The sequence below is a fragment of the Uranotaenia lowii genome, chromosome 1 (genome assembly GCF_029784155.1).
Source record: "Uranotaenia lowii strain MFRU-FL chromosome 1, ASM2978415v1, whole genome shotgun sequence".
NCBI lineage: Eukaryota > Metazoa > Arthropoda > Insecta > Diptera > Culicidae > Uranotaenia > Uranotaenia lowii.
Genome location: NC_073691.1, coordinates 31,623,684 through 31,647,703, shown reverse-complemented (window position 1 = coordinate 31,647,703; position 24,020 = coordinate 31,623,684). Strand labels below are relative to the sequence as shown.

The 24,020-nt window shown below is 37.6% G+C and overlaps 5 protein-coding genes across 6 annotated transcripts; 2 read left to right on the top strand and 3 right to left on the bottom strand.

The window, feature by feature from the left end:
• Positions 1-2,043: 2,043 nt before the first annotated feature.
• On the bottom strand, positions 2,044-4,937 carry LOC129755499 (transcription factor grauzone-like). The gene is made up of 5 exons (XM_055752028.1): positions 4,724-4,937; positions 3,675-4,579; positions 2,967-3,611; positions 2,532-2,907; positions 2,044-2,472 (listed from the first exon to the last, which is right to left on the bottom strand). The coding sequence occupies exons 1-5, from the start codon at positions 4,847-4,849 to the stop codon at positions 2,314-2,316; spliced, it is 2,211 nt and encodes a 736-aa protein (XP_055608003.1). The 5' UTR covers positions 4,850-4,937; the 3' UTR covers positions 2,044-2,313.
• A 7,001-nt stretch (positions 4,938-11,938) lies between these two features.
• Positions 11,939-16,368, top strand: LOC129755539 (ribonuclease P protein subunit p40-like). Of its 2 annotated transcripts, XM_055752096.1 has the most exons (4): positions 11,939-12,188; positions 12,795-12,936; positions 13,007-13,171; positions 15,695-16,368. In XM_055752096.1, exons 1-4 carry the CDS (start codon positions 12,045-12,047, stop codon positions 16,360-16,362), a joined length of 1,119 nt encoding a protein of 372 aa, XP_055608071.1. In that variant the 5' UTR covers positions 11,939-12,044; the 3' UTR covers positions 16,363-16,368. The 2 variants fall into 2 exon arrangements, with proteins under 2 accessions (XP_055608071.1, XP_055608064.1); XM_055752089.1 differs by lacking the exons at positions 11,939-12,188; positions 12,795-12,936; positions 15,695-16,368 and adding an exon at positions 13,504-15,178 and having other exon boundaries at positions 13,031-13,171.
• A 120-nt stretch (positions 16,369-16,488) lies between these two features.
• On the top strand, positions 16,489-17,491 carry LOC129755608 (UPF0184 protein AAEL002161). Its single transcript, XM_055752192.1, has 2 exons — positions 16,489-16,731; positions 16,801-17,491. The coding sequence occupies exons 1-2, from the start codon at positions 16,602-16,604 to the stop codon at positions 17,010-17,012; spliced, it is 342 nt and encodes a 113-aa protein (XP_055608167.1). The 5' UTR covers positions 16,489-16,601; the 3' UTR covers positions 17,013-17,491.
• A 291-nt stretch (positions 17,492-17,782) lies between these two features.
• On the bottom strand, positions 17,783-19,259 carry LOC129755588 (nucleoside hydrolase-like). Its single transcript, XM_055752161.1, is given in 2 exon segments — positions 17,783-18,530; positions 18,533-19,259. Coding segments are annotated over 2 exon segments (948 nt in total). The 5' UTR covers positions 19,242-19,259; the 3' UTR covers positions 17,783-18,291.
• A 209-nt stretch (positions 19,260-19,468) lies between these two features.
• Positions 19,469-20,915, bottom strand: LOC129755581 (nucleoside hydrolase-like). The gene has a single exon (XM_055752148.1). It carries the CDS (start codon positions 20,461-20,463, stop codon positions 19,489-19,491), a length of 975 nt encoding a protein of 324 aa, XP_055608123.1. The 5' UTR covers positions 20,464-20,915; the 3' UTR covers positions 19,469-19,488.
• Between the last annotated feature and the right edge of the window lie 3,105 nt (positions 20,916-24,020).

The following is a 24,020-nucleotide window of genomic DNA, read 5'->3' as shown; positions in this document are numbered from 1 at the left end:
CCGGATTATACCAGCAGACAATAACCCATCAACAATTTTATCCACCTCAACTTTATCAGCATAAGAAAGTCGCCGCGGACCATAACTAATGGGAATATCGGAAGTCAATTTTAACCTCATTTCATAAGAGTGATGCCTTTCCGGAATATTTTTGAGATCCAAATAATTATCTTTGATCACTTTCATAAGCACATGTTGAGTATCTAATTTCAATTTCGGATTAATAGTGATTTGATCCTCGGCCTCAATTGCGAAAATGTCGGGAACATCAACGACCAAGTTGTTCACATTATTTAACCGTAAATATGCCGAACAAACGGAACAATTCCTCAACGTACCCGTATCGTCACTTCGGAACAAATCGTACACACAATGTAACAAGCTATCGGATATTTGAATTTCACTTTGGTTTTTCACTTCTATCTTGTATTGATTCGATCGTGTATTATACAAAATTATACCAAAAGCCTTCAAAAATTCTCGGCCTAGCAAAAGAGGATGCACCATAAAATGATCAGGGACAACGTAAAACTTAATTTTTTCGGAATGAGCGGAAAAAGTAACACGAGCCGGAACAATAGCGTAAGCACACAACGGAAAACCACCTACACTTCGGAATCCGGAAAACTTCTTATCTCCTAAAACTAACTCACTAGGAACGGCTGACCTTTTAATCAAATTGATTGGACTACCCGTATCAAAAAGCGAAAGGAAACTTCTAACTGAATGCACTCTTTTGCCAGAAAGGAAAGCAACACTTACCAGATTCACTTCGGTGAGAGCTGCGATGGGCTGGTTGCTGACGTCTGGCGGCCTCCTGCGACTGAAGTCATCCACAAGCGCCACTCGATCCTTGTTGGTTGGCGCTTTTGTTTGGCAATCCTTGGTGACGTGTTTATCGGAACCACAGCGGAAACGGGATCTCAGTGCTCGACCAGGTTTTGAGCACCGAGCGGAAATGTGACCCTTCTCGGAACAGTTGTAGCAGCGCAATTTTGATTCGGAACCACTTTCGATTTTCGTTGTCTCGCTTCTTGAGATCGGGATGGTGGCGGAACTGGAACGTATTTCCCGGAGTTTTGCGTACCGTCGAGACAGTTGCTTGAGTTGTGCCAGGTCCTTGGCCGGATACAGAACCGTAATATCTGCGGAACGATCCCGGAACCCATCGATGATGAACAGAACGGTTTGAGCCTCTTCAATGTTGGTGAGCAAAGCAATTTCCTCCATCTTGAAAATGTATCCCAACACCGACGTCTTGCTGCTGGCGAATGTGGTTTTCTTGAGTAGTGCGATGGTTTCTGCTGCCGTATAGGTGTGGCCAAAATTTTCCAGGAAACTAGCACGGAATTCCTCGTAAGTAGCGGAACGGTCGAGTCGTAAGAACCACCCTGCTTCGGTGTCCGGCTGCATCAATCGGCGTACGCATTTCAGGCGGAATTCGGAATTTCCTCCGACGGAATCACAAGCACGTTCGAAATCATCCAACCATCTCTCGGGGACGCATATGTTGCTTCCCGTGAACGGTGAAACGAGGCATTTCAGGTCCTGGAACTCGGCTTGTTGAAATAGAAACTGAGTTTCAGCCAGCTCCCGACGCAAATCCGCTATTTGTTTTGTCATTTGTTGAATCCTGAGCGCGGCCATTTTTACTGCAGCACCGAACGAATCCCACTTCTGACGTTGTAGAATCGGATGGGAAAATAAAACACGCGGGTTTCAAGCGACTGCTTTATTCGACGGTTAGATTACAATTGACTTGTTCGTTCTTGTTTTTTCACACAAAGGCCTCTTTTCTCACTCACACACACATACATTCATATTTGACGGAAACGCAATCATACGAACGCACAAACTGACAGCTCGCCCCGCCGGGCTGCCAGTAAACCAATCTCTCAACGGAAAACACACTACATTCTTGAAAATGATAAACCCAGTATCCAGTCCATTAGATGTCATCTTTTACTCAAACAATATCAAATGCTTAGAATGTTTGGAAATATATTATTTAATATTCGATTTTTTTTTCTAAAAGTAGAGGGGAGAGAATATTGTTATTTAACAGTTTTTTTTTAACTTTAAACAAAATGTATACACGTCGTAGAAACAAATACTGTTTCTTCGACTAGAAATAGAAAAGTTGTGGGGTATTCAAAAATATTAAGAAACATTTAGACAAAACTGTTTACGTTAACAAATAGAAATAAGTGTAAATGATCATTTTAAATAACCAAAAAAAAAAACAATCTGAATCTAATTTAACATAAAAAAAACTGTGGTACCTTACCATATAAACTGAACCACAGAGCAAACTCAATTTGTCCGTTGTTCATATCTGTTAGCCATCTTGGCCGCCCACTGCTCCGGATGTGCTACCTTCTTGTGGGTGTACATGTTGGAGCTCGAATTACAAGTCCTCGGACAGTATTCGCATTTGTACAGCATATCACCGGTATGTCCAGCCTCGTGTTCCTTAAGATAAAACAAACGTTTGAAGAACTTTTACTCGAGCCTTATCAAACAAATCTTACCTTCAACCGAAGCAAACGTTTAAATGGTTTCGCACAGAACGAGCATGCATACGTTTGGGCGTTATCGTGTACGAATTTCCGGTGGCTGTTCAGCGCAAGCCTGTTTGCACACTCCTTACCGCAAATGTCACAACTGATCGGATCTGCATTACAGCGGCGCAAATGGGCCCGCAGACTTCGAATGTTCTTCATCCAAATTTTACAGTGCTTACATTGTGACTTAAGTTTGGCACGACCCTCCTGGGTATGCTGCAACCGATGGAACTCCAACTGGGACTTCATCGAGAATCCTTTCGCACACACATCACACACCCAGCTGGCACTGGTTCCGTGCACCGATTGTTCGTGTGATTTAAGCAGCAGTTTGTTTCCGAAGCTGAAATGGTTTTTTTTAAACAACGTGTTACTTTGAAAAGGCGCCTAATTTTTACTTACAATTTATCGCACTGACTACAGGCGAATTTTTTCTCTTCTAATGCCAAATGGTACTCCATGTGTTGCTTCAGCAAATAATCCTTCCAAAAGCGATGCCCACAGATGTCGCACCCGAACGGTTTCTCCGAATCCGGAGTGTGTTTCCACATCATGTGATTGGCAAGGCCGAAACTGTTCTGGAAAGTTTTCGCACAAACTTCGCACTTAAAGTGCTGCGGATCGGCATGGACGCACGCGTGCTCGTAGAGCCGGCTCTTTTTGGCAAACTTTCGGGTACAGCAGGTTGCGTAGCCCCGTTTACCGTGCTTGACCCGGTAGTGTTGATCCAGCTTGTTGTATGTGTCGGTGCTGAATGCGCACGTTTCGCAGCTCAATGTACAATACTGGAGAATAAGTTCGTCTTCCTTGGCTATGTCTTCTGGGCCTCTACGTTTCGATTTGGCTGGTTCTGAAGGTTTCCTAGTGGTCGTTTCTGTTGTTGGCATCTCCACATCAGTTTCCATTTTATAGGCCTCCGAAGCAATGACCTCATCAAGCACGGCATTTGTATTTGGGAACGATAGTTCCATCGAGTTTTCCTCAATCGGAACCGTTTCCGGATGCTGGGAGGTCATGTGAAGCTCTAACATTTTCGTATGGGAGAAGCTGAAAATATTTCAAACATATTATGTTTGACTTCCCTCAATTCTAACATAAACTCATACTTACTATTTGTTGCACTTCTCGCAAACGATATTTTTCACCTGCACTGTAGCGTGCCAGTTCAAATGGCTTGTGAGGAATGTTTCCGTTGCAAAGGCACGATCGCACAAATGGCAACGGAATCGTTTATCCTCTTCCGCAGTGTGATTCAACACATTGTGCATATTGAATCCATCGACATTTTTAAAACTTCGGTTACATTCGGAGCAATGAAACTTGTAAACCGTGTTGTGTTGCCTGAGATGGTGATACAAACTGTTTTGCCTGTTGTGAGGTCGATTACAACACATCACAGTTGGGGCAGATTCGTGTTCTTCCTGGCTATGGTTGTCCAGTTCGGTGAACGTTTCAAACGACCTTTCGCATCGGTCGCACTGCAGCTGCTTGAAATGCTTCTTGATGAGGGCGTCCTTCAACGCGCCTCTTTTCATTAGGGGTTTGGACTTTGTCGTTTGCTTGCGCTTCGTTTGTTTGGCTACTCTTTTCATAGCCCGCCGTCGAGAAGCAATAGATATGCTCGATTCCTCTTCGGATTCTTCTTCACTTTCAGTTTCCGAACTTTCGTCATCTGAACGCTTTTTCAAAACGGTAACTTCCTCAATCATTACATTTGCTGTAGCCGACTGAGTTGTCTCATCTACTACCTCGAGCTTAACTTGAACCGATTCCGATAAAATTGGTCTTTTGGGGCTTTGCACCTCATCCTGTAATGGAAGTGTTTGCTTCCAGTCACGAGTTGTTGTGGTCGTTTTTACATCTGTCGTTTCATTGCTGCCCTCTTCTTTGATCGGCAAACTTTGGCCCAATATATCACTCTGATGTACATCGGCCACTTCGCAGTAGAATATGTGAAAATCTTCAATCCGTTCCCAGCAGCTAGTGCAGAGGACGGCTGCCTCAAACTGATTCCTCTAAAAGTGAAATAAAAGTAGTTTTCACGAAAGGTGTTTGTATAGCAATTTTATAAGACAACGTTTAAAATAATGGGTTAATTATTTGTTTATACAAATTAAACATAGGAAAAATTTTAACTGAACTATTCGATAGAGCCTTACCGGAAACCAAAAGTGTCGCTCCAGAATCCGGTCGATGGATGTCGTGTTGGAATCGTCGCAAATCGACAGGAAGTTGTCGGTCCGGCGCTTGCAGGTGAAACAGTCCGACAGTTGGTCCGGTTCCATCGCGAACGAGCCTTTTATTTGAGAAAATGAATTCCGTACAAATTCGATCCGCCACTGTTTACAATTTTTACGAGGAAATTTGACACCCACGATTTCTTCTTCTTCTTCTCTTTCTGCTTATGGCCAGTCTGTGTATTTTGGCTTTACAGACTATGTTGCCAAGTCTTGTCGATTTTGTGAAACCGTGAAGCTTCTGTACTGTGGGCTCAAGTGCCTCTTTAGTCTACTAATTCGATCGACTATAGTTGTTGTAATTTTTAATTAGTGCTCTGACAGTTTATGAATTTATTGTTTGACTCTTTTACGAAAAAGGAAAAGATTGTAGTATTATAATATTTTTAATTAAATCTGGATTTTGTTTTGTTCCAAAAACTTTGATATTGCTTTGTACGTTTTTTCTTTGGAGTTTAAAAGTAGTGTTTCTATGTTGTCGTTTAAAATAAGGCAAGGAAAGTTGTTTCGAGATATAGTATATTTGTAGCATTTAAAAAGTAGATGGTCAATATTTTCTGTAGTTCCGCATATTTCACATTTGTCGTCTTCTATTAGTTTCCATTTGTACAGTTTTTCTTTAGTTATAGTGTGAAATGTTCTTAGTCTTCCTATTGTGATTGCTTGTTGTGTGTTGAGATTCATGTTAACGAACCAAGGTTTTAGTGTTGGTTTCTTGTATATTTTAAAGTGCAGTTTGCCTTTTTGTGTAGAGATATATTTGTATTCTTCCTGCCAGTGTTTAATAAATTCTGTTTTAGCTAGGTGGATTGAATCGTTTATAGGTATTTTTGTATCAAAGATTTCTAGATTTTCACAGCCTTTTTTTGAGAGTTCATCTGCAATTTCGTTGCCTAAAACTCCTGCATGTCCAGGGACCCATTGCATTTTAATATTTTTGTTTGAATTCTGTATTTTATTTAGTAATTCTTGTACTATAAAATTATCTTTCCATTTTCTGTTTTTCAGCGTTATTAATCCAGATTTTGAATCTGAGTATATAACAAAATTTGTTTCGTTTTTAGACATTATTGTATCTATTGCAACACTAATGGCTAGTAATTCAACGTTCATAATAGATAGGTTTTTATTTACTTGATGGCATATTTTCTCTTCACTTGATTCAAAATAAATTCCTATTCCACAGTTCTTTTCTGTTTTTGATCCGTCCGTGAATACTTTTTCGTAATTTTCGTATTTTATCTTCATTATATCTTCTACCTTTTCTTTGATTTTTCTCTTATTTTTTTCTTTTTTGTTCAGGTTTTCGATTTTCTCTTCTATTTCCAGTGATTTCTCACATAGAATAATTTCTTCCTGATTTTTAATCGTATCCGTTTGATTTATAATGCTTTTTTGCGAGAAGCATGTAAGTTCTAAAAGTGTATATTGTTTTGGAAGTACCTCGATTTCCAAAAATTTTTCTATTATATCGGTTATAGGTTTTTGATTATTAAAGGCTTTAATAACTTCTTTTGTTGCTAGCCATTTCGCTCTAATTTTTATAGGCATCTCGCCTGCTTCAGCATAGAGGACGTTGATGGGTGTCGACTTCAATAGCCTTAGTGATGTTCTTAAAGAGTCATTAAATGTTGTATTGAGTTTATTTAAATTTGATTTTGCTGTGATACCATACAAAGTAATCCCATAATCGATTTGGGATCTTATTATTGCTTTGTTTATTTTTAAAGCTGTTTTTGGATTTGCTCCATTCTTCCTCTTACAAATAACTTTCATGACATTCAGTCTTTTTTTTATTTTTTGATTTAGATGGTTAATATGACTTTTATGGTTTAGTTTTTCATCGATAATGTATCCTAAGTATTTATGTTTTTCGACTTGTTTTATAATCGTATTTTTTATCTTTACTTCAATCTTGTCATTGATTTTCCTATTATACAAGATAGCTGCTGTTTTTTCAGCATTTATTTCAATTTTCAATATTTTTAGCTGTTCAACTAATTCATCAATTGCTATGTTACATTTTTCTTCTGCCTCTTGAATCGATTCTCCTGATACAGTTAGAACGAAATCGTCCGCAAATTGTAATAAGCTGATATTTTCTAAGTTGTTATTATGTAGTTGTCTCGTGTACATATTAAATAATGTTGGTGACAAGGGGCAACCTTGTGGTAAACCTTGGTTATTATCTTTTGAGATGAATTTGTCAGTTAGTTGGAGTGATACTTTTCTTTTAGTTAGATACTGTTCCAGCCAATTCAAAATTTTATTCGGAAATTTCATTTTATCTAATATTTCAAAAAGGATGTTAACTTCTACTGAATCAAACGCCTTGGTTAAGTCAATAAAGACAGAAATAGTTTTCATTTTATTTCTTTTCGCTTCTGTTACTATCGAGTTGAGATTGTTAATACAGTCGATTGATGAAAAATTAGCTCTGAAACCATATGAATGATTTGGCATAAGATTATTTTCATCTATAAATTTTTGAATTCTATTTTTTAATTCACAGTTAATAATTTTCAGGTTTGTGTTTATTAGCGCTATGGGTCTATATGATGATTCTAGGGTTTTGTCTTTGTTTGGTTTGCAGATCGGGATTATTTTTATATTTAGCCATTTTTCCGGAATGATTCCAGTCATCCAGACTTTATTTGTGATTTCTAATATTTTTATTTGTAGATCCGTTTTAATATTTTTTAACATGTAATAGGATAATTTGTTCTCTCCTGGAGCTGATCTATCTTTTTTCCCTTTCAGAATTTTTATCATATTATTGATGGGAATATTTCCAGAATATTTTTCCTGAGATACTTCATAATTGTTTGATACAAATTCCGGAATATTTCTTTTTTGAAAATTTAATTCCATGAACTTATTGGCGAGATTTTCATTTGATATTAATTCTAAATTTTCCTTATTTTTATAGTTTCCTTCAATTTTTTAAACAATTTGCCACATTTGAACTACATTTGTATCTTCATTTATTTGTTCTAACATGTTTGTTCGATATTCCTTAATTGCTTTATTTAGCGCTTTTTTAAATTTGTATTCTGCAGTTTTAAATTCTTTTTTATTCTCTAAAGTGAGGTTTTTTCTAAATTCAATGTGTTTTTTATTTTTAATTTTGTAAAGATTTTTTAAGTTTTCGTTCCAGTAAGGTTTAATTTTCTTATTGTGATTTGGATTTATTATGTAACTTGCACTATGAATTGCTTTCTCTATTTTTTCATCTAAGTCATTGACATCTACTATTTCCTTACATTCTATTTCATTTAGTTTTTGTATTGCTTTTGCTTTGTTTACTAATTCAATTGTAGCGTTTATATCAAATTTATTGTAATTAAATATTTCACATTCGATAAGTTTATGATCTGATCCTAAGTCTTTATCACTTATGTTCCAATTTACTTTACCTGCTAATTCCGGTGTTGTCAATGTTAAATCTAAAGCTGCAGGTGTTTGATTTAGTTCTGGCCATGTAGTGGCACCCCCTGTGTTTAAGAATATAAGGTCATTATTATCTAAAAGGTCGCAAATATATTCCCCTCTACTGTCTTTTTTATTGGAGACGTTATCCCATATGGGATGGTGTGCATTTAGATCACCCCCAAGTAATACTGGTGATCTATTATTTTGTATGAAATCAAAAAGATTTTTCAAAGGCTGTTTTATACTATGAAGGTTTTCGTTTGGTGCTATATATATCGATATAAAAATGATTGGGGTTTTTATGTTTTTAATTTTAATTGCAATCATTTCCAAATCTACATTCGGAATATTTATTTCTTCAAAAATTAGAGTAGGGTGGACAAGAATGCATACCCCTCCATACCCTTCAGGTCTACATTTTTTAATGATTTTATAATTATCAAATTTATATTGTTCGGTTTGTTTTATCCAGATTTCTTGAAGCAGAAATATGTGTATATCATTTTGCTTGATATAATGTTTAATTGCTTCTCTTTTGTGAATTGCTCTTAAGCTCCTAATGTTCAATTGTGATATTTTTAAGTTGAATTTGAAATTATCCATGACGTTATATTTTATACTTGTTGTGTTGACTATTTGAGTAATGTTTCTATCTGAGTTATAAGAGCTCTTGTTTTATTTGTTTATGTTGTTTTTGTTAGTTTTTCAATAGCCTCATTTATAGTAGAGCCTATTTCAATTTCTATTAGGTCAGATGTTATTTCAGAAGTCTTGTTTTCATTGTTATTTTTTGTAAAAATACTCATAATTTGTTTTGTTAATGCTTGTATATACTCGATGTTCGTTTTTTCATTTTCTGTGGTTCTATGAGGATTGTATTCTATTGGTTTTTCTTTAATCGTGATAGGTTCCCCTATTACAAGTTGTTTTGAATTTATCTTCGTTTTTTGTTCGTTTTTGTTTGTTTTTTTGTAACTGTTTATTATATTATTGTATTGTAATACTTTTTGTTGTTGGGTTGGTCTGTAACCTGTATTTTTTAATATTGGAGGTTCCAGTGTCGGAAATTCTTCATGTGATTCTAATGCCGAAAAACGATTTTGTGTTTTTGGGTATAATCCCTTAGCTTCCGCAAATGTCAATTTATTGAGAACCATTGATTTGTTTATACTTTGTCTCCTGGCTCGTTCAGGACAATCTTTAAAATTGGAGAGATGATCTCCTTTACAGTTAATACATTTTGGTTTATTATTCGAACAATCTTTGTGGTCATCATTTAGTAACAAACCACAGTGATTGCAATTTTTCTTTCCGTTACATGCTGTCGCTTTGTGTCCAAAGCGCCAGCAGTTTTGGCAAATTCTTACTGGGTACACATACATTTCAGGGTTCGTAAAAACTCCGAAAATTTGCAAGGTCCTTGGGAGTTCAGGCCCTTCAAAAGTAATTTTTACTGATCTTGTATCTATCAATTTATTACCATCTTTTCTTTTAATTCTTTCCGCTTTTAGTATTTTCTTTTCCGAGAGAGCATATCTGAAAATTTCATCTTCAGAAATTGATATTGGTATTTCTTTGATTACTCCAATTGTTTCTTTAAAGATTTTAGGAATAAAGGCTATATAGTTATTTGATTTTAAAATTTGTGTCGCATTTAGAATTTTTTCAGAGTCCTGTGGTTTTTTGTAAGTTAATTTATATCTAAACTGGCCTGCCCTTTTGATTTCGGCAAATTGGTTCAATTTTAGCTCAAATAAAAATTTCCCTACTTCCATAGGTTCTAGAAGCTTGTCCTCGTTTTTGGTAGAAATTGGTTCTAAGAAAATCACATTATATGAATCGTTTTTGATCCAAATTTCTTTTTTGGCAGCACTGCTACTTGCGGGGGTGTTTGTATCATCTGTGTAATTATTTACCTTTTTGGTTTGCGATCTAGTGTTATGTGTTGTGTCTGATAATGTGATTTGTTTGTTTTTTTCGTTTGATGTTAGTGAGTTTTCCTCGATTTGTGTATCTGTGTTTTCGTTTTCTGTTGGTGTTTGTGTGTTATCCGGCTTGGTTTTTTTGTTGGCGTTTTCGATTTTTTCCATTGTACGTTTTCGAGAAAGTTCCGATGGCGTCGGATTTAGATTTTCCGGAAAACCATGAAATGTCTCCTCGTCCATGTCCTCATCAGTCGAAGGAATGTCAGGCAATTGGTCCGTCTCGTCCTTGTCCGGTGGGTCATTTGGAGGTCTTTTTTTCGTGGTATCGTCCATTTTAAAGAAACATTAATAAAAACTTAAACTTACCTTACTTTAAACGAAATTTTTCTCTATGTCACTAAAAACTAATTCTTAATGCTATTTGATAATACTACTTCTCTATTTCTCTTTTTCTCTATTTAATATTATTATCTAAAATTGAAGAAACTGTCAGCACACTATATAAAAATCAAAAAAACTATATTTTCCCAAATCTCGCGTCGCGTGTTAAAAGAAGCTTCACTACGTTCCACTTTAGAGACACTTGGTATTGTGGACACCCACGATTTGAGCGCCTGGTAAGTGGCTCCCTTCAGAATGTCAGAATCAAGCGTGTGTTCACGCTCATATTTTTATAACCAAAAATGACTTTTATTAAAACATTTTCTGGGATTTCTAGAAAAACTCCAATATTTGTTATTTTTCAATCAAGATGAATGTTTGAATTTCAACCGTTTCTGAAGTTCAGATTCAAAACCAAAATAATGGTTAAAATTCAACCGTAAACCTAAACGAAAACATAGAAGAAAAGTTGTCGGTGCGAGTGCTAGTGTTTACAGTTTTGTTCCGCATCGGATTCATTTTGTTCCTCCACTATCTGGGAACTAATTGCGATCGTAGAACTGGTCAAGAACATTCGAAAAGGAAATAAGCGGCATAGGAACATGTGTGAGTACTGCCACCGGTAATAAAAAAAATGATTTCAGATTCCAAATTTGTTTCCGTTTCTAGGTTAGCGGATCGACCAGGTGTCTATAAAAATGTCTATATAGCCAAGGAAAAAGCGATGATATGCTGACCCAAATATGGAAAAGCGAAATCCGGATGTGGGTCGTAATTTTAAAGTTGCTTCCATAGCATATGGCCAAAACATTAATTTTTTTCTATCCCCCATAGGTACTGAGCGACGACACCTGTTGGAAGGAAGTTCCGCCGTACAATTGATCCGGAACTGTTGTTCCAAATACTCTCAATTCCGCATCTCTAAAAAGTCAATAATTTGATACGGAATGCAAACAGAGACGTCTCGGTATTTATAATGTATCCCAAGCATAGAAAAAAGAAAAATATAAATATGATGGTATTGATTTTTGATATTAAAATTCTTTTCGAAAACTTCTTTTCAATACCAAACAGTTTTTCTTGTTCGGAAAACGGTTATTTAATAACCATTATCCAATTTAGGCAAACGGTTGAAAAATAACCATAATCCAAGTTCTCCGAGAAATCTCATTTTATGAGTTTTCGCTGAAAACTCATAAAATGACTTAACCCACAAAACTGCCATTATGGTTATTTTTCAAACATTTATGGTTTAATGTGGCCCAGCGTGTTGTTTATTTTTGTCTCCCTTTTCTCATTTTCCGAGTGAGTGCTCGATATATTAATCGATACCAAATCGATACTTTCTGGATTTCCACTACTCTGTCTTATTCAAAAATTAGTCTAGTTTTAACAAATTTGTTAACGTGCACGCGCTTGTTTACAACGAAAATGTGCCGGTGCCTGTTTTCCTTAACTCGTTTTTTTTTAAATCAATTAAATATCAAAAAATAAGAAGCTTCATTATGCTGTGCCCTGAGGTGTGGCGATTGTCGGCGCCGTCTCACGAAATAAACCAAAAAACGGGCTTCCTTAACCTCAAGGAACATGAATCGAACAGAAAAGATCCTATCCGGAATGGAATCCACTCGCATCCTTTCAATCAACTGGTAAGGAAATGTATTTTAAATTTGCTACTTAAAAAATCGAGAGATCTATTATTATTTTTTGTGGTTTCATGTTTTCTCGAATGTGTAATGAATAATTTGTAACCTTTTGTAAGTCGGAACCTAAAGTCGAGAAAATCGCAATATATCACAAGCCAGGGTAGCAGCACCTATTATTCATTTTACACAATAAGATATTAATATTGAAGCTATGTTAATTTTCTCCGGAATTTACCATATTGTGGTATTTTCTCTAATAGCTGGTACTCATAACAAATTCAAAGGCTTATAAGTTTAGTTTACTTCATTTTCTTAAACGTTCCTATTGAATTGAATTTTGATGCCAAACAAATGAAAATCAAAACAGCGATATCCGATACCGATTAACAGTCTCAGAACATATCAATCTGGTCAAGAGTAGTAAGCGTCATTCCCATTGCGCAACATCAGTTTCATCCTTCATCGTCTCTTTGGGCCTATTTCGGTAGACAGACACATGCGCGCGATCGCGTTAATTTAAGAGATATTCTCATAAGGTTGTTCTTTTTTCCACGCTTTTCACGACGTTTGGGTGGTGGTTTTCGTCATTCGGAAAAATTTCACCATCAGATCACCGTCGTTCTGCCGGACTGTAGCGAAATTCCGAAGCCGCTGGAGTCGATCTTGGCCGACAGCGATCATTATCTGGTGCGGAACCTGTCGCTGCAGGCGCTGGTGAGAAGACCCTTCGTCGAGGGATTCCTTAAACGAGGTAAAATGATATTTCTTATTTGACCAATTAAAAATGTAAAGTGTTAAAATTTTCACCACACTTTTTACAGGATCCTTCTACGCCGTATCTTTCCGGACCCGGTTAGACGTAGACGACTGTGTGGCGGTAACGCCCGGGGGAATACTTGTGCTGCACCTTAACAAGGAAACCTACCAGACATTAGGTCTCGAGGGGCAGCTGTCGCAGTTTGCTCGGAAAAGACGTAGCAAGTACGGTGAGTTAGTTTTTTTCACTCTTTCGTTAACGCTCATTAATGGGGAAAAGCGTCGTCTGGTCATACAATGTATCAAGTTATTGTATTGTTTAGTAATCTCTCCTAACTAATTGAATTCGCTTGATTTTATGCCGCAGTTACATGTAACATTAAAGCTACCGTAATTTAAATAAAAAAAAATCAACTAAACAAAACGTCTCTGATGGGGAAATTTCAAACCATGTTAGGGTGTTGTTGTCATAAACTGACATTTGAATTTTGGCAAATACATTTCCCCGTCAGAAAATAGGCAGTTAAGAACTCGTTTCTAATAGCGTTATGCCGTTCCGTAGTTCATCGTGCACCTCAACGTAAAAATGCCTCGACTTGGTCAACCCACAAGGCTGGAGATGTTGGCTCTGAAACAAAGTTCCGTATGGCTTTGTCACATTGCCGAACTGCTCATGCCCATAATGCTGCACCTTACAAAACGTGATAGCAACGAAGCGCAGCGCTTTCTCAAGGCTGTCGTTTTCGAGCTGCGAGATCAGTATGATCACTGCATACCGACGCATCTGTTCGATGAGATGGGAGCCGAACTAATCAGTCAGATATCGGACTTGATTGAGCGGGTCAAGCAGGCTCAGGATATTCGAGCGTCGATGGCGCGATTTCTCTGCCAGGTGAATGTGGCCATTGCGATGAGTGAAGTTCTGCTGTCTAGGAAACTACGGAGCTTGAAGATAGACGAAATGCCAAAGATGATGCGACACGTATTTTACAATAAAATGTCGGATCTGAAGGGTCTGCGTTATCTCAGCTTAGGGTCCATGAGCGGAGGATGGAAAACACACGATATGCAGGACACCATCACGTCAGGACTGGCAACGATGAGAAATCTAACCGGTTTAACGTTAAATTACGACTGCACCGATACAATCCTATTCAAATTGGTCAATTGCTGTCCGTTGTTGCAGTATGTGGATTTCTCAAACTCAAAGTATGTTACAAACGATAGCATACCAATATTGACAAAACTCAAGCATTTGAGAGTCGTTAACTTGTTACGTACTCAGGTGACAATTTCCGGTATGATAGAACTGTTGGTTAAAGCTAAAAATCTCGTTGACATCGGACGTTACGATGAAATCGGACGCTGCCTAGAGTTTATCGACCAAAACTACCCGCAAATAAGTTTTTTGAAGCTACAAAAATTTGAGACACGTTTTGCTACGACTCGTCATATTCAACTGCTGTCCGAAATGTGTCCCGACGTGTATCACGTGTCCATCTTCCACAATATGTTGCTGCTGGATTTGATGGCTGTTATTGCACTGAATAATCTGACCGAGCTCTACCTACTTTCTTGTGACTTTTTTGCCGACCAAGTGCGTGATGTGTTAGAAGTTAAAGGATGTAATCTTACCCATCTTCATCTGGAGCACGTGGAACAAATAGACATGAACGCACTGGTCTACATCAGCCAGTACTGTCCGGATTTAAAAACTTTGTCGCTGTACAATTGCGTTATGATCCCATCCACGTCCATGTACACCAGGCGTTATGCCATTCCACCCTTTATGAATCTGGAAAGGCTGTTCTTCGTCAGCGAATGTCGTTTCCAGCATCTGGAATTTATTCTGGTAACGGCACTCAAGCTCAAGTTTCTACAATTGGGAACGCAAACCTACACGAGTGACGAAATGTTCGAGAGAATCTTTCTCCGGAACACCTTTCAGCATCTGGAGGACATCCGAATTATACACTCGGATGATTTGACCATTGAAACGGCCTATCGGTTTATAGAGAACTGTCCCAAGTTGACACTGTTGAACGAAATCGAATGCTGGAAACTGGTTCGGCCCTACGAGATAGTTCAGCTGCGGCAAATGTTAAGGGAGAAGAACATAGCCGTAATGACCGAACCGCTTCGTAAATATGCCCCACAGGAATGAGGGTTGCTTCAAGATTTTATATGCCATATTTTTTGTTAAGTGTTAATAAAAATTAATTTGAATTTTTGAAAAATTTACAATTATTTTTTCGAAAGTCATAATTTAACATTAGCATCTTCTCCTCAATTTGTTTTTCAATAATTGAAAGGAAAGAAAGTAATGCGTTCTGTGTTCTCCAAAGGATTGCAAAAAAAAAATCAGCAATACAATACGTTAAACAGACCACTTGAAAGGACGACTAATCCTGAAAAGGATCATATAATAATGATGGATATGACGAACCATCAGACATAAAATTCTACGGTGACGGCGAACAAGTCGTAAAGTTAACAAAAATATCCCTAAGATAAAATGGGGCTTATTCTACGAAACACGTATCGTGACTTGATAAATTTCACTTCGTTATGCTGATTCCCGTAATCCATGCTGGCAAAAAATTTTATCTCGGATAAGCTGGATGTGAACACACTTCGAAGTGACACACTTCTAAAGAAGAAAGAATACAATGAGTCTGGAAGATTAATCTAAAAAAATTTAGGATAACAACTGTAAACGTTTAATGTAAACGTATGCTTTCATCTCATTTCAGTTGTCCAAATCGACTTGAAAGCACTTCAACCGGAAACCAAAGAGTACTCTCGAATTGTCGACCGGCTGGGTGCAGACGACCTTGGTAGGTTTGATTTCCGGATAACCTGGACACCACCCGAAAGCAATGAAGGTAGCAGCTCAATATGCCCCAGCTCGGTCGCGAAATACTTTGCTTCCGAGGCCGAAGTCCAGGTGGAACTGATGCCTACCGCGGTCAAAGTGCATCAGGAGTGCAGTCTTCAGGTACCGGAGTTTAGCCTGAGACAAGACGAAGGTAAGGAATATTGTTCGGGGGACGAGTTAATTGAATACATGGGTATGCTTGCGTTGTCTTGCGACACCGACCAGGAAGAGTACCTAAATAGCTACGATTTTTGTGGGGAACGAATCGAGACGGGGACGGCCAAAGTGATACATTGGAAAGGGTTTTTCACGACGGTTCAAGTTGAATCAGTCTATCAGGCGGTTTGCAGGGCTTTGGAAAATGAGAAAAGCGCTTTCTGGATAGGCCTTTATGTACACGGCTTTTCCGACAGCCCCATAAGCTTTGGGATGCGGGAAAATTATTTTCACACCGACGGTGAAAATTCATATGCAGTAGTGATCAATCCGAACGGGGAATATCTGTGGTACCAGGTGGTGGGCAACAATAAAAAGCCGAAGTAACATGAACCGCATTAGCGTTTTCAATCGAAAGAAACTTCTTTATCGACTTATCGAGAAAATATGAGAAAAGTGAAAAAGGGAGAAAAGTCAATCTCAAACAGCGAAGCTGGTGGATGGGGTAAGTACAATCAAAATATAAACATTCGCGAGGAAAGAATCGGGTCAGGTGACGGCGAAAATTTAAGGCTTTTTTTCATTCAATCACACAGTATTCAAAGCTGGAATCTTCAACAGACGAGATGACTCCAAACCCAAAGGAACCGAAAATCAAGCCAACACCGACGGATGACAATTCCGCCAGTGGCAGCCAGGACGAGCAGGATGCTTCCGGAGAGGAAAACGAGGATGACTACGATATTCCACTGGATGGTAAGCGTTTTAACAAAGGCACATTTAAACGGATTGCCCTAGGATAGTTTAATTCAATTTCGTTTTTAGACTTCGATTCGGTCAACAGCTATCTGGACTCGTTGAACCTGGCCCTGGACACCATCGAGCAGCGGAACGATGATTTGAAGGCTCAGCTGTTGAATCTGCTGCAATCGAACCGGGAAATCCGGCAGGCCATGCAGGAGGAGAACGCCAAAAGACCGCCGGGCCCATCGGATGGTGATGCTCAACCACCTCAGGAAGCAATGGAACAGAACTGAAAGGCAATCATATTCGGTTTTAGAATGGTTCTAGAGAGGAAACTGAAGAGTAGACGAGCTAACGTGAGTTCGGAGTTCAACACTTCAGTTGAATTCTTTTATCAAAAGTAGAGAGTTAAATTTGGCAACGATTTCTGCCTCGTTTATTCCAAAAGTTTGTAAATTCTACACCTTCAAACTAAAACATTTCAAAACATTACTTTTGATTCACAATGCACAAAAGTCAACTAATTTCCATAGATTTCAATGGAACTCATATAAAAATCTTCTAAGAATTCTAATCTTAAAGCCAGGCATGCTTTACGACATCTTCAGTTAAGTCCGATTATAAATCACCTTAATAAGTTAGCTCGTCTAAATTTCTAGAAGTTATGGATTTGTTTTGTTTATCATTCCGTATTTCTCGAGTGTATTTTAAACATTGTAAATAAAATAGTGTAATAAACTTCAGGAGCAATGATTTGTTTATTTTTAAGTAATTTTCAGTTATTTTTTCTCTTTGCAGGATAAATATTGTAGTACTTTAGCAGACATGAGTATTTCAGTTTATCTTTTGTCAATGTAAGATTATTCTTCGTTTGACCACCGAGGCTGGAAGTTCTGAAAAATTGGCGACGAGGATGAAATTTCGTCGCCTGAAATAGGAAACCTTTTTAACCAACAACACCTGAATCACCTGAAAAATATGCAGAAACTTCAAGGAACCTGTATATTATAAGTTGTACGTAAAATATTACAGTAAAGCACAATTTATATGTTGCATCACAGAAAATTGAGTACCAAATCATGCAATCATTTTGAACTCAATTTTCCGCCTAAATGATGTCTTGTTTAGCTATCGTAGAGGAATGAATACTAAAAATTGCAATCATTTTGCTGTCCATGCTTTATTTTGGTATTGTTTGGCCATCATATTTTAATATATTGATACTTAAATCGAACCTAATTTTGCCATCGGGAGAAATTCAACGCCTATTCTTTTAGAATTGATTGCTGATTTTGGTTTCAGTTTGCTTTGGATTTAGGTTAAAACGTCTGCTCGGGCAGGGATCTTGTATTGTGGGAATTGTGGAACACCTCATTTTATTATAAGATTGACATTTGCATAGACGGAATAAAATGAAGTTATAATAAGTAAGTCAAAAGAATGGAAAAGGGAGAGAATGCAGTATCTTCGTAGACATGTATTTGTTCACAGTTTATCTTATGTCAAGTTAAGATTATTATTCCTATTCGTTTGATCGCCGAGGCTGAAGTTGAAATATGTTTTTTTATGTGGTTAATTTTCAAGTCCAACAGCATACAGCACCATTGATTTGAAGCGCTCAATATCTAAACCATCCACGATACGCACGTTCGGTTTCAACGATTTCGAATGATCAAGAACCATTTGACCTCGAGTAAGACTGCCAGCCAGCTCCACACTTGCGTGAAATTCGCTCGACCTGGAAACGACTTCCGGTTCGATGAAAGCCGCTGCCAAAAACGCATCACACGGTGTCCAAAGCGTCGATGACCGTAACACTTACGCTCCACCTGGTTCAAAATTTGCACCACCGATTGCGTTGAACTGCCAACGACATCCATTCTCCATTGCAGTGGTAGATGTTCGTGCTCGGTAATGCACGTTTCCCACGGAAGGATTGTAATCGGAGACTTGGCGTTGTTCAGAACAATGTGTGCCGCTTCGGGGTCGCTCCAAAAATTGAACTCTGCTGAGTTTGAAATGTTGCCCACCCCATGTTTATTTCCTCCCATGATAAAGAGGTTTCCAAAGTAGTCCGCCACCTCGGGATACATTTTTAGACAGAGGGCCGCATTGGTGAGCGGTCCTAAAACTATCAGAGAAATCTCCTTGGGGTGATTGGACAATAATTTGAAAATTTCTGTTGCTGCATGACCTGTTTGGATGGCGTTCGGGTCGCCCAATGGTTGCAACTCCAAATCTCCAAATCCGTTTACGCCGTGAAAGTATCTAGGTCGTTTGGGAGTCGGTGTAATTAGTGGTTCTTTGGCACCCTTGAAAACGGGAACATCCGTTCCATTCATGGCAACCAGAACACGATGCACATTGATCAAGACATTGTCCAAATCAGTGTTGCCGTAGCTGCACGTGATAGCTTCCACCTTGATGTTGAATCTTTTCTCACATTTCAACATCAACAAAAGGGCCCAAGCATCGTCCGTTCCCACATCGACGTCGATAATAACCTTACGCAAGGAAGCCATTCTGGCAGGATCACTTTAAACCCGATGTTACTCAATCGCAACCCGAAAACAGACTACCCTGATACCCAGACTGATTCTCCTGAAGCTCTTCTAACAAGAAAACATATATCTCTAGTGGTTAACCAACCATTCGTTAACCGCTACTCAGCAAGATTTACAACTTAAAATTTAAGGTTTGTGTACAGTGATAAGAGGCGTTTTTTTTTCTACAAAAGAAACGTGCTTTATTTGTTGTTAGCTGATAAAACTACAAACTAGAAAGCTGAGCTTCAACGTCATTATGATCGGCTGCGTACAACATGAGCAGCTTGAACTGTTCGTTATCAATCCTATCCACTACGCGAGTATTCTCCTTGTTGGACTTCAAATGATCAGGTACCATCTGGCCACGGGTTAGCTTTCCCGTCAGTTCAATATCCACGTGAAAATTCTCGGCATGGCGCACAATATCCGGTTTGATGAAAACGGCTACCAAAAATGCATCGCACGGCATCCACCATTCGAAATTGGTGTAGCACTTGGTCTCTACCTGGTTCAGCATTTGTACCACCTTATTGGTGCTCCGACCCACGATGCTCATTCGCCAATCCATGGCCAGAAACTTGTGCTCCGAAACACAGGTCTCCCACGGAACCACTGTTATGGGACACTGGACATTGTTAAAAACAATGTGTGCCGCCTCGGGATCGCTCCAAAAGTTAAACTCCGCCGCTCTGGTAACGTTTCCTACCCCATGACGATTGCCGCCCATCACGAACAGATCTTTGATTTTTGTCCGCACATCGGGATACATTTTCAAGCAAAGTGCCAAATTCGTGAGCGGTCCAATAAAAATCAACGAAATCTCGCCTGGCTGCTCATTCAACCTCCGATACAGCTCGTTAACTGCATGTTCCGATTGTAGCAGCGCTTCGTCTGGCGTATCAAAATCCAAGTCTCCAAACCCGTCCACACCGTGAAAGTGCTTATCCTTCTCCGGAACCGGTGTCAACAGAGGTTCTTCTGCTCCCTTGTAGACCGGCACATCTAGCCGTCCTACGCCATCCAGCAATCGCAAAGTATTCCTAGCCGCATGGTGGACACTTGTATTCCCATGGGTACACGTTATAGCTTCCAGCTTTACATTGAACACCTTATCACACTTCAACAACAGCAGCAGAGCCCAGGCATCATCCGTTCCGACATCGCAGTCGACAATCACTTTGCGCGGGGCTGCTGCCATTTTTAAAAGACCCACAATCAAACAAAAGTTCTAATCCAAAATGCTTAGGTACATACGGACAGACACACAACATGTGCGACTCGGAAATGTTGATTTGCTACTACAGCATAATTCGATCGAGCGTGTGGATTTAATGCTGTTGATTGGTAGAAGGATTAGCGTGCTGTTAGGTAAAGCTAAGAAAACGAGCTAGAAGATCGAGCGAGGCGCTTTCCAGCTCTCTTTCCTCCTTTTCTTAGAATGGTTAGCTTATCGGGCTAATTTTAAGATTTGGACAAGATGCGATCGACGTTAATCGCCTCGATTGCGCTTTCATCTCTTTCGCGGGTACAGTTTTTTCATTGATTTATTCTATTCATAACTTTGTAAATGAAGATGTTTTAAAAATAGGTTTGTTTAAGATTAAATTTAGGAATTTTATGTAGCTGAGCTGATATTAGAATACATATTTGAACTTCTATTATGAGCTTCATGGTTTTAAAACTTTAACTAGTTCAATTCTACTTTTTTTAAATTTTAACGATACCCAATTTTGGATGTTTTGGAAGCCAAAATGTGGCATCATTGTGCTCTTAAAACACTTTTCAAATTCAAAGGAAAGTGTCGCAAAAACAAATGAATATTTCCTTTGATTTTGGGATAAATAATTTTTTTTTTGGTTCAAATGCATTTTCCTTTGTTTCAAAAAAATTTTCGTTTGAAAATATTTTGATTCATAGAAATAAAAAAAATCAGTTTCATTTGATTCAAAGCTATTTTCTTTTGCCACAATGTAATTTAGATTTAGTTTTAAAAGCATTTATTCATTGAACCATTTTCCATTTATTCGAATTGGAAGAAATATTTTCTGTTGTGTCAGAATTCCTATTAGAAATTTCAAATAATAATGAATAAACCATCCATCGGCCTTGGTCCTGGAAAATTTCAAAAAATGCCAGCACTTAAAGAAAATATTCAATCTTGCTTATTATTCTTTAATTAATAAACGAATGAATTTTATTCTTTAATTAACATACACTTAATGATTTACCAAACTTCATACTGAATACTCCTTATTTAGGTAGCTCTGATCTAAATTTTCACACGACCAGCCAAACTTGATTTGCTTTTTCGGTTATCTATTCTTGCATGACAAATTAAAACATCTTTTGAATCAAAGGCTGACATTTTTATTTAAAGAAATTATTTCTTTAAGTTAAAAACATTATTCTTTGGTTAAAAAAGAAGAAATAAGCAATTAAATCATTTACTTAGAATTAAAGAATTTTTTCGAAATCAAAACCCAAAATTATTTAATTTAAAGAATTAATCCTTTCTTTCAAAAAAAAAATTTTTTTAATCGAAAACCAAATTATTTGATTTAAATAAAACAAAAAGTCTGTTGAAAAAAAAATGAATATTTTGAATCAAAATCAGCTTTCTTTTGTTTCAAAAGCCTAGTTCTGCATGTCCCAAATTTTACATTCAGTGCATGATGGCAAAATTTGGCATTATTTTGCCATAAAAGTCTGCTCGCGTTGATATCTTATGATTTTAAGAAATCAAACTCGTTTCTTAGCTCAGCAAAGATCAACAAAAACTAAAAACTAAATCTAAAAGACTAAATTTGTGTGTAAACCATCATTTGATGCTGCTTGCAGTATTTTAATTTGATGATAATTATGAAAACTTGTCAAGCATATTTTTTGGTCGTGTGAGGTCCTTCCTGTCGCCGGAACGACTTTCATAGATTCCCTTGGGGCCCGAGGGAAACCACCCAACGTCCCAGTGAGGGATGTGTTAGCTGTGCTAGATTTGGACTACATGTTCGAAATTTATCTTTTTCTAAAAACTATCGATCTCCGTCTATAACTCTTTTTAATTTTCTATTTCCCTTTCTTCCTTTTTCTCCTCTTAAAAAAAGTGCTAGACCTAAGTAATCAATTTTTATAAAACACAAAATAAGTTTGGCTCCTTAACAGGTACCACGTGGACAGAAAAATGATATTTTTGACCCCCTCCTCCCCTTCCGTGGACAAGCGTGGACATTTGGCAAACCTCTACCCCCCGCTCCCTGGATGTTCACGTGAACAGATTTGAAATTGTTTTTTTTTTCAAAATTCACGTGGTATGTGAACGGCCCCAAAAAATAAAAAAAAATGATTAAAATCCGAAAAAAAACATCTTTTGTGCAGCTTTTAATCTGCCGAGCAAAACCTGGTAAATCGATTTTCTTATTTTTTTTTGCAATGATGATTCTTCATTCCAACCTGCATATTCGGTGAGAAAATTTTGTTGATCCAAAGCGTCCAGTTCAAATGCGAGCTGCGTACCTACAGTTGTGGATCATCTGTGCTACCATGGGAAGGAAAGGGTTAAACAAATTTTGTACAAAATAATTCGCCAAAACTTACCAATCAACATATCATAAATAGATAGGTAATCCTATCATTGATATTGTTCTATTACTGTTTGAAACAATGATATGAAATAAACGTTACGCTTTTTATATGAAGGCAGCGAAAAAGCCGTATTTTGTTTACATGAAACGCCCTATACAAGGAAATCTGTACCAACACGTGAAAAGGATCTATCTCCAAAAGTAAACAAAAACCATTTTCAGTACCTCGCGATAGGCCAACACTTGCACTACTTAACGGTAAAACCCTTTTCAGAAAATAATATTCCGTTACATTAAAAACTCAATTTGAGTAAAGGATCTATAAACATCCTTAAACCAGAACTGCCATTACATGGATATACACCCTTTACTCCGAAACAATTTTTCGCTACTACTCCGCCAACAAACTCCAAATAATCAATTTAACTCTTCATTCAACATAAAAAACATAGTTACAAATGAATGCGAGTTTGTAACTTAAGCTAAAAATAAGAAAATAGCAAAGGGTGTATAAACAGGTTAGACTGAATGTTACGTGAAGTAGGTTCTATCTACGATAGCGCGTTATTTTTTCATGAAAATTGATATTCCTCTATTCCAACATATAGAGGATGCTTCTAAAAATCGTTTGTCTTTCATAAAAATCAAAAATTTCAAGTTATTTTTAATTAGCGATTTAAAGTAGGTTGTATTTTTTTCAAACGCGTTTTTCTCAATACGCCATCATGGATATAGATCCTTTTTGTGTGTTGGTATGAACGCGAGCTTAAAACTAAAGCTAGAAATGAGAAAATAGCAAAGGGTGTATAAACAAGGGAGATAAAATATTACGTGAGCTAGGTTCTATCTACGATAGCGCGTTGTTTTTTCATGAAAATTGATATTCCTCTATTCCAACATATAGAGGATGCTCCTAAAAATCGTTAAGCTATCATAAAAATCAAAAATTTCAAGTAATCTTTAATTAGCGATTTGAAATAGGTTGTATTTTTTTCAAACGCGTTTTTCTCGATTCGCCATATACAAAGATAGATCCTTTTCACGTGTTTGTACAGAATCATTGTGTGACCAATGTTGTTGACGTTATTGATGTTTTTTGAGTTCTTCTACAAAGATTGAGTGAATCACTCAGAGAAGTTGTACTAAATCTAAAAAGACGACCTCGGTCGGGTTTGTC